The following is a 12342-nucleotide window of genomic DNA, read 5'->3' on the forward strand; positions in this document are numbered from 1 at the left end:
AGATACATAGTGAAGGTGCCAGGGGAGCCTCCCTTAAATGCAGGGCCGTCTCAAGCAGGTTGCACACCCTGGCGCTGAGATCGCTCCGGCGCCCCCGCCCTCGCAGCGCGCATGGCTTCCGTGCGGCTTCGCCACGCAGCGATCGCACCCTGACGCCCCACGCCACCAGCACTATACCTAGAGCCGGGCCTGCTTCAATGCCACAAACAAGGAGCCACCACAGAAAAGGTGTGGGCTCATATGGGGAGAGGTAGTCCTTGAGGTATTGCAGTTCTGAGTCAAAACCCAGCACTGGTGTCCAGTTCTGGGCACCACAGTTCAAGAAGGATACTGACAAGCTGGAACGTGTCCAGAAGAGGGCAACCAAAATGGTCAAAGGCCTGGAAACAATGCCTTATGAGGAACGGCTTAGGGAGCTGGGTATGTTTAGCCTGGAGAAGAGAAGGTTAAGGGGGCATATGATAGCCATGTTCAAATATATGAAAGGATGTCATATGGAGGAGGGAGAAAGATTGTTTTCTGCTGCTCCAGAGAAGAGGACACGAAGCAATGGATTCAAACTTCAAGAAAGAAGATTCCACCTCAACATTAGGAAGAACTTCCTGACAGCAAGAGCTGTTCGGCAGGGGAATTTGCTACCAAGGAGTGTGGTGGAGTCTCCTTCTTTGGAGGTCTTGACAGCCATATGTCAAGAATGCTTTGATGGTGTTTCCTGCTTGGCAGGGGGTTGGACTGGATGGCCCTTGGGGTCTCTTCCAACTCTAGGATTCTATGACTTTTAACAGAGCCTGGAAAATAATTGGCAACTGGTGCAGCCGGGCCAGGATCGGTGTAATACGCTCAAACGGCTTGCCCCGGCGAGCAACGTGGCCACTGAATTCTGCACCAAGTTTCCGAACCGTCTTCAGAGAAAGCCTCACATATAATGCATTGTGGCAATCAAACCTAGAGGTTACCAGAGCATAGACAAAAAGAATCATAGAATCATAGAGTTGGAAGAGACCACAAGGGCCATCCAGTCCAACCCCCTGCCAAGCAGGAAACACCATCAAAGCATTCTTGACATATGGCTGTCAAGCCTCTGCTTAAAGACCTCCAAAGAAGGAGACTCCACCACACTCCTTGGTAGCAAATCCCACTGCCGAACAGCTCTTACTGTCAGGAAGTTCTTCCTAATGTTTAGGTGGAATCTTCTTTCTTGAAGTTTGAATCCATTGCTCCGTGTCCGCTTCTCTGGAGTAGCAGAAGTAATGTTCTGTTTCTTGGCAGAGTGGTTTCACCGCTGCCTCCTTGATCACTCGCCAGTGTTCAATTGCATGCCACTGGAATTTTCATTCATTTGCGTTCAAGCCACCTCCCAGGTTGCCTCCTTGCCTTAAGCTCTGCAGTATATCAGGGAGCCGAGCTCCTCGCATGGAACTTGACCCGTGTTAAGCAGCAACTGATCGATCCAGACTTTTGTAGCCCTTCCATTCAAGAAGTAGGGATTAGGCAGTGGTACCCATAGCAGTTTTACCTGGCGGAGATGTGACATCTGTCTGAGCAAACTTTCCTATAGCCTTCAGGCATTTGCGTGTGATGCTGTGTCAAGATTTCACCTGAATCGGTCAAGCGGTTTTGGTGAAAAGTGGAAACACACCCACATGCTCCAGAGAAGCGGACACGGAGCAATGGATTCAAACTTCAAGAAAGAAGATTCCACCTCAACATGAGGAAGAACTTCCTGACAGTAAGAGCTGTTCGGCAGTGGGATTTGTTGCCAAGGAGTGTGGTGGAGTCTCCTTCTTTGGAGGTCTTTAAACAGAGGCTTGACAGGCATCTGTCAAGAATGCTTTGATGGTGTTTCCTGCTTGGCAGGGGGTTGGACTGGATGGCCCTTGTGGTCTCTTCCAACTCTTCCAGCTCCTCCAGGAAGGCAAGCAGAATGATGTGTGTCTATGGGTTTACCTGCCACCACAGCCTTTACACCCTACCCAGAGACTCGTTGACTCTGGGAGGAATGCACCAGTTGAAAACTGCGGACAATTGCAATCTCCTCCCATCTTTGAACTGGGAATCGTGATTCTGCTCCAGGCATACTTTAGCACCAAGAGAATGCTGGGCACCGCGCAGAATGCACCGCTTGACCAGGGAGCTGGGAGAGAAAGTGGGGAAGGGTTGAGCCGGGAATCAAGTGGCAGGCGAGGAAGGAGTCTGGGAGAGGCTTTGGAGAAAGAGTGGACCCTGAGGAGGACAACACAGTACAGTGGCACCTCTACTTACGAATTCAATGCGTTCCGAACGCACATTTGCAAGTCGGAAAAATTTGTAAGTCGAACCCCATAGGAATGCATTGGGAGCAAAAATTCGTTAAGTAGAAGCAACCCTATCTAAAAATTCGCAAGTAGAAAAAATCCTATCTAAACCGCATCCGAGATGGCGGACGGAGCTCCATTCGTAAGTAGAAACATTCGTAAGTAGAGTTATTTGTAAGTAGAGGTACCACTGTATTAGAAGGCATCTTAAGGCAGCCCTGTTTAGGGAAGCTTTTAATGTTTGATTGATTTCTGTATTTTAATATTTGGTTGGAAGCCGCCCAGAGTGGCTGGGGGAACCCAGCCAGATGGGCGGGGTATAAATAATATATTATTATTATTATTATTATTATTAATATTATTATTGTGATTAGGTATTATGCTGAGCCTTTCAGTTCCCACATTTCTGAGGCTTTTTTTTTTTAAAAAAAAAACACACCCAGTAACAACAGAAGGTTTTTTTTGGAGGGGGAATTTTATTTTAGAAACCCAAAAGTTTGAGAAAAAGCCACTACAAGCAGCTCTTAAAATAATATAACCCCGAGATCTCAAAAGCAAAACACTGTTTGGAATGTTTAAAATATGTTAGAGAATGCTGAACACCTGAGTTTCAAACAGCAGTAAGTGACTATTTGTCCTAGGGGTACATTTGACGACTTTTAAAGGCATGGAGAGGTGCATGTTCCCCTTATCAAAGCTAAGGTCAACATACTGATTATGTGTATGTGGTTTTTTAATTGCTTCTGCTACCAACCATAGAATCATAGAATCATAGAGTTGGAAGAGACCACAAGGGCCATTCAGTCCAACCCCCTGCCAACCAGGCTCGGCTGTCCTGTATGCTACTAAGCAGCAATATTGTATACAACGAAAGAATCCCTCGCTGTGAATTATAGTCTCGCGGGAAACATTTTGCAGGTAGAAACAACTAATTTGATTGCAGCAGCAAGCCAGAGGCACTTTTATGCAACGGCCTTGAGAGGGACAACATGCTACTTTGCCCCTTCATAAACCAACTGATTTAACACTCACATGGCAGAAAGAAACGGAACCCAGCTTATGATAAACAGATGCTGAAAATGTGTCTTGATGTTCCATGGAGACTGTAGCACTTGGAACAGAACGGCCTTCCCCAAACTGGTGCACTCTAGTCAAAAAACACCTGAAAGGCTAGAATAAATTGGGAGGGGTAGCTAATGCCCCAGAGGACAGGATCACACTTCAAAATGGCCTTAACAGATTAGACAACTGGGCCAAAGCAAACAGGATGAATTTTAACAAGGAGAAATGTAAGGTACTACACTTGGGCAGAAAAAATGAAAGGCACAAATACAGGATGGGTGACACCTGGCTTGAGAGCAGTACATGTGAAAAGGACCTAGGAGTCTTGGTAGACCACAGACTTGACATGAGTCAGCAGTGTGATGCAGCAGCTAAAAAAGCCAATGCAATTCTTGGCTGCATTGATATAGAATCTAGATCCAGGGAAGTAATAGTACCACTATATTCTGCTCTGGTCAGACCTCACCTGGAGTACTGTGTCCAGTTCTGGGCACCACAGTTCAAGAAGGATACTGACAAGCTGGAACGTGTCCAGAAGAGGGCAACCAAAATGGTCAAAGGCCTGGAAACGATGCCTTATGAGGAACGGCTTAGGGAGCTGGGTATGTTTAGCCTGGAGAAGAGAAGGTTAAGGGGTGATATGATAGCCATGTTCAAATATATGAAAGGATGTCATATGGAGGAGGGAGAAAGATTGTTTTCTGCTGCTCCAGAGAAGCGGACACGGAGCAATGGATTCAAACTTCAAGAAAGAAGATTCCACCTCAACATTAGGAAGAACTTCCTGACAGTAAGAGCTGTTCTGCAGTGGAATTTGCTGCCAAGGAGTGTGGTGGAGTCTCCTTCTTTGGAGGTCTTTAAGCAGAGGCTTGACAGCCATATGTCAAGAATGCTTTGATGGTGTTTCCTGCTTGGCAGGGGGTTGGACTGGATGACCCTTGTGGTCTCTTCCAACTCTATGATTCTATGATTCTAAAATATACTGTAGCAATCCATAAACAGCAAATGTTCAAATTGATCAGGAGGCTTGTGCAGAACCCTGTCGTCTCTGCATTTATTATTAGGTTCCTCAAATAACATTTTCTCATCTTTCCACTGAACTGAGCATTTCAGCTCATCTGCCAGAGAAAAGAGGTTCTATCAGGGGGCCTTATTGGTGTCTGGAAGACCCCAGATTGGGTTCCTCTACTTGCAGTGCCTACATGAGAGAATTTATTTTAATTTCCATACTGCCCTTCACCAGAGGATCGCAGGCGAAGGGCCAAATACATAACGCAGTAAAGAACAAAAACAACCATTTAAAAGGCTGTGGGTTGCTTAGCTAGCCAAGGCCCAGGGAGAAGAGGAATGTTTTTGCCTGGCACCTAAAGATACATAGTGAAGGTGCCAGGGGAGCCTCCCTTAAATGCAGGGCCGTCTCAAGCAGGTTGCACACCCTGGCGCTGAGATCGCTCCGGCGCCCCCGCCCTCGCAGCGCGCATGGCTTCCGTGCGGCTTCGCCACGCAGCGATCGCACCCTGACGCCCCACGCCACCAGCACTATACCTAGAGCCGGGCCTGCTTCAATGCCACAAACAAGGAGCCACCACAGAAAAGGTGTGGGCTCATATGGGGAGAGGTAGTCCTTGAGGTATTGCAGTTCTGAGTCAAAACCCAGCACTGGTGTCCAGTTCTGGGCACCACAGTTCAAGAAGGATACTGACAAGCTGGAACGTGTCCAGAAGAGGGCAACCAAAATGGTCAAAGGCCTGGAAACAATGCCTTATGAGGAACGGCTTAGGGAGCTGGGTATGTTTAGCCTGGAGAAGAGAAGGTTAAGGGGGCATATGATAGCCATGTTCAAATATATGAAAGGATGTCATATGGAGGAGGGAGAAAGATTGTTTTCTGCTGCTCCAGAGAAGAGGACACGAAGCAATGGATTCAAACTTCAAGAAAGAAGATTCCACCTCAACATTAGGAAGAACTTCCTGACAGCAAGAGCTGTTCGGCAGGGGAATTTGCTACCAAGGAGTGTGGTGGAGTCTCCTTCTTTGGAGGTCTTGACAGCCATATGTCAAGAATGCTTTGATGGTGTTTCCTGCTTGGCAGGGGGTTGGACTGGATGGCCCTTGGGGTCTCTTCCAACTCTAGGATTCTATGACTTTTAACAGAGCCTGGAAAATAATTGGCAACTGGTGCAGCCGGGCCAGGATCGGTGTAATACGCTCAAACGGCTTGCCCCGGCGAGCAACGTGGCCACTGAATTCTGCACCAAGTTTCCGAACCGTCTTCAGAGAAAGCCTCACATATAATGCATTGCGGCAATCAAACCTAGAGGTTACCAGAGCATAGACAAAAAGAATCATAGAATCATAGAGTTGGAAGAGACCACAAGGGCCATCCAGTCCAACCCCCTGCCAAGCAGGAAACACCATCAAAGCATTCTTGACATATGGCTGTCAAGCCTCTGCTTAAAGACCTCCAAAGAAGGAGACTCCACCACACTCCTTGGTAGCAAATCCCACTGCCGAACAGCTCTTACTGTCAGGAAGTTCTTCCTAATGTTTAGGTGGAATCTTCTTTCTTGAAGTTTGAATCCATTGCTCCGTGTCCGCTTCTCTGGAGCAGCAGAAGTAATGTTCTGTTTCTTGGCAGAGTGGTTTCACCGCTGCCTCCTTGATCACTCGCCAGTGTTCAATTGCATTCCACTGGAATTTTCATTCATTTGCGTTTAAGCCACCTCCCAACTTGCCTCCTTGCCTTAAGCTCTGCAGTATATCAGGGAGCCGAGCTCCTCGCATGGAACTTGACCCGTGTTAAGCAGCGACTGATCGATCCAGACTTTTGTAGCCCTTCCATTCAAGAAGTAGGGATTAGGCAGTGGTACCCGTAGCAGTTTTACCTGGCCGAGATGTGACATCTGTCTGAGCAAACTTTCCTATAGCCTTCAGGCATTTGCGTGTGATGCTGTGTCAAGATTTCACCTGAATCGGTCAAGCGGTTTTGGTGAAAAGTGGAAACACACCCACATGCTCCAGAGAAGCGGACACGGAGCAATGGATTCAAACTTCAAGAAAGAAGATTCCACCTAAACATTAGGAAGAACTTCCTGACAGTAAGAGCTGTTCGGCAGTGTAATTTGCTGCCAATGAGTGTGGTGGAGTCTCCTTCCTTGGAGGTCTTTAAGCAGAGGCTTGACAGGCATATGTCAAGAATGCTTTGATGGTGTTTCCTGCTTGGCAGGGGGTTGGACTGGATGGCCCTTGTGGTCTCTTCCAACTCTATGATTCTATGCCTAGTTTACAGTTTATACATACAGTAGATAGATATATTATATCTATCTATATATAAAATATAGATCTATCTATAATATAACGGCCTCGGTCCGGTATACCTGAAGGAGCGTCTCCACCCCCATCGTTCTGCCCGGACACTGAGGTCCAGCGCCGAGGGCCTTCTGGCGGTTCCCTCGCTACGAGAAGCCAAGTTACAGGGAACCAGGCAGAGGGCCTTCTCGGTGGTGGCGCCCGCCCTGCGGAATGCCCTCCCACTAGAGGTCAAAGAGAACAACAATTACCAGACCTTTAGAAGGCATCTCAAGGCAGCCCTGTTTAGGGAAGCTTTTAATGTTTGATGGATTTCTGTATTTTAGTGTTTTGTTGGAGTGGCTGGGGGAACCCGGCCAGATAGGCGGGGTATAAATAATAAATTATTATTATTATTATTATTATTATTATTATTATTATTATTATTATATACAATACATAGGTATAAGTATTGTATATAGTTGTATACTGTATATAAATATTGCAGAAAGAAAGAATAACCATCCTGAAATGAGAAATACTGAAATTCAAAATCCACTTTCTTAGTAAGTATGTAAGTAAGTAAGTAAGGAAGCATTGAGTTAATTTAATGAAAAATGTTCAAACTGATGGTGTTGTCTTTTCCAACTCTCAATAGTGCCCACATGTTCAGTTACAGAAATCAGCTGGAGTCCTTTTTTATTTGCATCAAGCCCAAATATGGCTAGCTCAAGCTAACGAAGTCGAGGACACACAAGAACCATATTTCAGAACTAGACTCCTTGAGCAGGAAATTACTCATCTTCACATGTGCTTTGTGAGCACAGTCCTGTGCACATTTACTAGGAAGTCAGCGCCACTGAGTTTAATAGGTTATACAGCACAATCTAACCGTGTCAATGCAGAAGTAGGTCCTACTGAATTCAGTGGGGCTGAATTTTAAGAAGACAAAAGATAGTTGCATACTTTATAGATAACTCTAGCGACATCCGTATGCAAACAGATCAATTATTGTAATGGTTCGATGCAAAAGGCATAACTTGAGATGAAGGCATTCTGAACATGCCCAGAAACCTGATTCTTTATTGTTCTCTTACACCTCAAAAAATCAGCTATAGTATATTAGAAATACAGATTATGGCCAGGGTCATGAGTGCCTGTACAAGTTAAGCCTTATGTCCCTTATCAGTAACATCATTTCCCCCCTTTAAAAACCTTTTTTTCTCTGGAGCAGCAGAAAACAATCTTTCACCCTCCTCTTAGAATCATAGAATCATAGAGTTGGAAGAGACCACAAGGGCCATCCAGTCCAACCCCCTGCCAAGCAGGAAACACCATCAAAGCATTCTTGACAGATGGAGACTCCACCACACTCCTTGGCAGCAAATCCCACTGCCGAACAGCTCTTACTGTCAGGAAGTTCTTCCTAATGTTTAGGTCTGAATATTCTTTCTTGAAGTTTGAATCCATTGCTCCGTGTCCGCTTCTCTGGAGCAGCAGAAAACAACCTTTCTCCCTCCTCCATATGACATCCTTTCATACATTTCATATACAGTATTCAAAAAGTAGGGGTGTGGGGAGGAGGGCTGACCCTGGCCCACAGCAGCCTCCCCACATTCAGCCACACAACCAACTGGGTGCTCCTTCGCCTGCCCTGCCTCTCCCCTCCCAAAGGCTTCCTCCTTATGCCAGCCAACTGCCCCTGAACAAAACTTGGAATTAATATTGCCAGATTCTTAGAAATGCTGGCGGCGTGCCTCTTTTATCTGTTTGAGTGTTTTAAACTTCTTGTCCATTATAATGCAGTGTTTCCCAACCTTGTGCCTCCAGCTGTTTTCGGACTACAATTCCCATCATTCCTGACCACTGGTCTTGCTAGCTAGGGATGATGGGAGTTGGAGTCCCAAAACATCTGGAGCCACAAGGTTGGGAAACACTGATATTATAATGCATCGCAATCATCCCCTCCCCCCCGATTTTACGGTTTTATCACATTTCGTCAACCGATCTGAGGCTTTAAAACAGGGGCCAGCAAACTTTTTCAGCAGGGGGCCGGTCCACTGTCCCTCAGACCTTGTGGGGGGCCGGACTATATTTTGAAAAAAAAAAATGAATGAATTCCTATGCCCCACAAATAACCCAGAGGTGCATTTTAAATAAAAGGACATTCTACTCATGTAAAAACATGCTGATTCCCGGACCGTCCGCGGGCCGGATTTAGAAGGCGATTGGGCCGCATCCGGCCCCCGAGCCTTAGTTTGGGGACCCCTGCTTTAAAATCATAGAATCATAGAGTTGGAAGAGACCACAAGGGCCATCCAGTCCAACCCCCTGCCGAGCAGGAAACGCCATCAAAGCATTCTTGACATACGCCTGTCAAGCCTCTGCTTAAAGACCTCCAAAGGAGGAGACTCCACCACACTCCTTGGCAGCAAATCCCACTGCCGAACAGCTCTTACTGTCAGGAAGTTCTTCCTAACGTTGAGGTGGAATCTTCTTTCTTGAAGTTTGAATCCATTGCTCCGTGTCCGCTTCTCTGGAGCAGCAGAAAACAATCTTTCTCCCTCCTCCATATGACATCCTTTTATATATTTGAACATGGCTATCATATCACCCCTTAACCTTCTCTTCTCCAGGCTAAACATACCCAGCTCCCTAAGCCGGAGACTCCACCACACTTCTTGGCAGCAAATCCCACTGCCGAACAGCTCTTACTGTCAGGAAGTTCTTCCTAATGTTTAGGTGGAATCTTCTTTCTTGAAGTTTGAATCCATTGCTCCGTGTCCGCTTCTCTGGAGCAGCAGAAAACAACCTTTCTCGCTCCTCCATATGACATCCTTTTATATATTTGAATGTGTTTTTCTCTTTTTTGGGGGGGGGCATCAATCGGCATACGATGAATTTTATGAAATCATATATGCAAACCATCGCAATCATTTGGGGGGTGGCATGTTTATGTGGGGGGGGGAGAAATGCGGGGGAGCTGGAGGTCCGCAAGGGCCTCCCACCCCCACCCCCCCTCTAAGCGGACCCTCAGGCCTCCCCCCACCCCCACCCCCTCTAAGCGGACCCTCAGGCCTCCCCCCACCCCCACCCCCTCTAAGCGGACCCTCAGGCCTCCCCCCACCCACACCCCCCTCTAAGCGGACCCTCAGGCCTCCCCCCCCTCTAAGCGGACCCTCAGGCCTCCCCCCCTCTAAGCGGACCCTCAGGCCTCCCCCCACCCCCCACCCCCCTCTAAGCGGACCCTCAGGCCTCCCCCCACCCCCACCCCCCTCTAAGCAGCCCCCTCCCTCCCACATTATGGCCCCCCCACCCCAGCTTCCCCCCTTGGCGGGGGAGGGAGGGGAGAAAGCCCCGATGCCGCCCCCCCCCGCACGGGGTTTGATGGTCGCCGCCCCCCCTCTAAGCGGACTCTCAGGCCTCCCCCCACCCCACCCCCCTCTAAGCAGCCCCTCCCTCCCCCATTATGCCCCCACCCCACCCCAGCTTCCCCCCCTTGGCGGGGGAGGGAGGGGAGAAAGCCCCGATGCCCCCCGCACGGGGTTTGATGGTCGCCCCCCCACCCCACCCCTCTAAGCGGACCCTCAGGCCTTCCAGCCACCTCCCTCCCCCATTATGGGCCCCCCCACCCCAGCGGGGGAGGGGAGAAAGCCCCAATGCCGCCCCCCCCCGCACGGGGTTTGATGGTCGCCGCCCCACCCCCACCCACCCCGCCTCATGTGGGGCTGTGTCCGCAGCCCCCCCCGTCCCCTCCCCTCCCGGCCCCTCACCACGATGCAGGCGCGGAGGGGACCGCTGGGCCCGGCCATGGGGGTGTGGGAGGCCGGCCGGCGAGGCTCTCCTCGGTCGGCGGCGGTGCAGAGGGACGTCCCGCCGGCTCCGGAGGGGGCAGAGGCGGAGAGAAGAGAGGAGGGAGAGGGAAGAAGAAGGAGCGGCGCCCGGGCGGGCCGGCAGCAACCGCCTCAGCCCAGCCCAGCGCTGCTCGTGAGGGGCGGGCAACATGGCCGCCGCCGCCGCCACTGAGGGAGGGGTGGGGGCCGTCGTCGCCTCATAGCTGCCAAGTTTTCCCTTTTCTCGCGAGGAAGCCTATTCAGCATGAGGGAATTTCCCTCAAAAAAAGGGAGAACTTGGCAGCTATGGTCGGGGGGGGGGGACACCGTCGCCGTCGTCGCCTCAAGGCCTCACAAGATGTCACCCCCATGTCTCCACAGAAGGCGAGGGGAAACAACGCCCCCCTTTCCCGCCACATATAAATAGATATAAAGGAACAACAGCGCCCATATAGATGAAGCACACACAGTTTGTCATAGCTGCCAAGTTTTCCCTTTTCTCGCGAGGAAGCCTATTCAGCATGAGGGAATTTCCCTTTAAAAAAAGGGAGAACTTGGCAGCTATGGTGGGGGGGGGGACGCCGTCGTCGCCTCAAGGCCTGACGAGAAACAAGCCCTGTCACCCCCATAAAGGGAAACATAAAGAGAAATATAAAATATGGCTCAAGACGGGGTACTAAAATAAACCCCTTGGGGCATTGTCCCTTCATGTATTCCCCAAACTTTCCCCAGTTTGGGTGGGATTTTTTTATTAGTATATCCTCTGATTTTACTATTTACTATGAATTATTTGGGGTGGGGAGTGGGGACGGCCCTTGTTTTTAGACGGGGGGGGGGGGTGTTCAGTTTCCCTCCTCTCTCTCTCTCTCTCTTTCACACACAAACTGTGTGTGCATCTATGGGCGCTGTTGTTCTTTTATATCCAGAGGAGGGCAACCAAAGGAAGAAGATTCCACCTCAACATGAGGAAGAACTTCCTGACAGTAAGAGCTGTTCGGCAGTGGGATTTGCTGCCAAGAAGTGTGGTGGTGTCTCCGGCTTAGGGAGCTGGGTATGTTTAGCCTGGAGAAGAGAAGGTTAAGGGGTGATATGATAGCCATGTTCAAATATATGAAAGGATGTCATATGGAGGAGGGAGAAAGGTTGTTTTCTGCTGCTCCAGAGAAGCGGACACGGAGCAATGGATTCAAACTTCAAGAAAGAAGATTCCTGCTTGGCAGGGGGTTGGACTGGATGGCCCTTGTGGTCTCTTCCAACTCTATGATTCTATGATTCTAGCATTGGAGCCTTGATAACTATATGCAGTGCTTTATTTTTTGATTAAAAAGAAAAAAGAAGTGCCAGTACTCATATCTAACGGTCTCAACACAGAATGGCACCAGGTGCCAGTACTCTATGCTTACTAGTTGGTAGTTTGGGGGGGGGGTCCTTCTCTGCTGTCATTTGAGCTCAGGTGGCTTAAGTGACACAGAGTGCCTTCCATCATCTTCGGCTGCTGGACCAGCTTCCCCCCTGGACAGGGACAGGGACAGCCTAACGTCCAGTGTTTATGCTCTGGCAACCTCTTGGGTGGCAACAGGAGAACAGGTCTTTTCTGCAGTGGCTCCCCATTTCATAGAATCATAGAATCATAGAGTTGGAAGAGACCACAAGGGCCATCCAGTCCAACCCCCTGCCAAGCAGGAAACACCATCAAAGCATTATTGACATATGGCTGTCAAGCCTCTGCTTAAAGACCTCCAAAGAAGGAGACTCAACCACACTCCTTGGTAGCAAATTCCACTGCCGAACAGCTCTCACTGTCAGGAAGTTCTTCCTAATGTTTAGGTGGAATCTTCTTTCTTGAAGATTCCCATTTGTGGGATT

The 12342-nt window shown here is 49.1% G+C and overlaps 1 protein-coding gene across 1 annotated transcript in view; it reads right to left on the reverse strand.

Moving 5' to 3' along the window:
* HPRT1 (hypoxanthine phosphoribosyltransferase 1) overlaps window positions 1-10640 on the reverse strand; it is a 46402-nt gene extending 35762 nt beyond the window's left edge. The window contains exon 1 of the mRNA XM_060270016.1: window positions 10417-10640. Coding sequence (XP_060125999.1) covers window positions 10417-10455 — 39 coding nt within the window. The 5' untranslated portion in view covers window positions 10456-10640. The remainder of the gene's footprint in view (window positions 1-10416) is intronic.
* Between the last annotated feature and the right edge of the window lie 1702 nt (window positions 10641-12342).

The sequence above is a fragment of the Zootoca vivipara genome, chromosome W (assembly GCF_963506605.1).
Source record: "Zootoca vivipara chromosome W, rZooViv1.1, whole genome shotgun sequence".
NCBI classification, from domain to species: domain Eukaryota; kingdom Metazoa; phylum Chordata; class Lepidosauria; order Squamata; family Lacertidae; genus Zootoca; species Zootoca vivipara.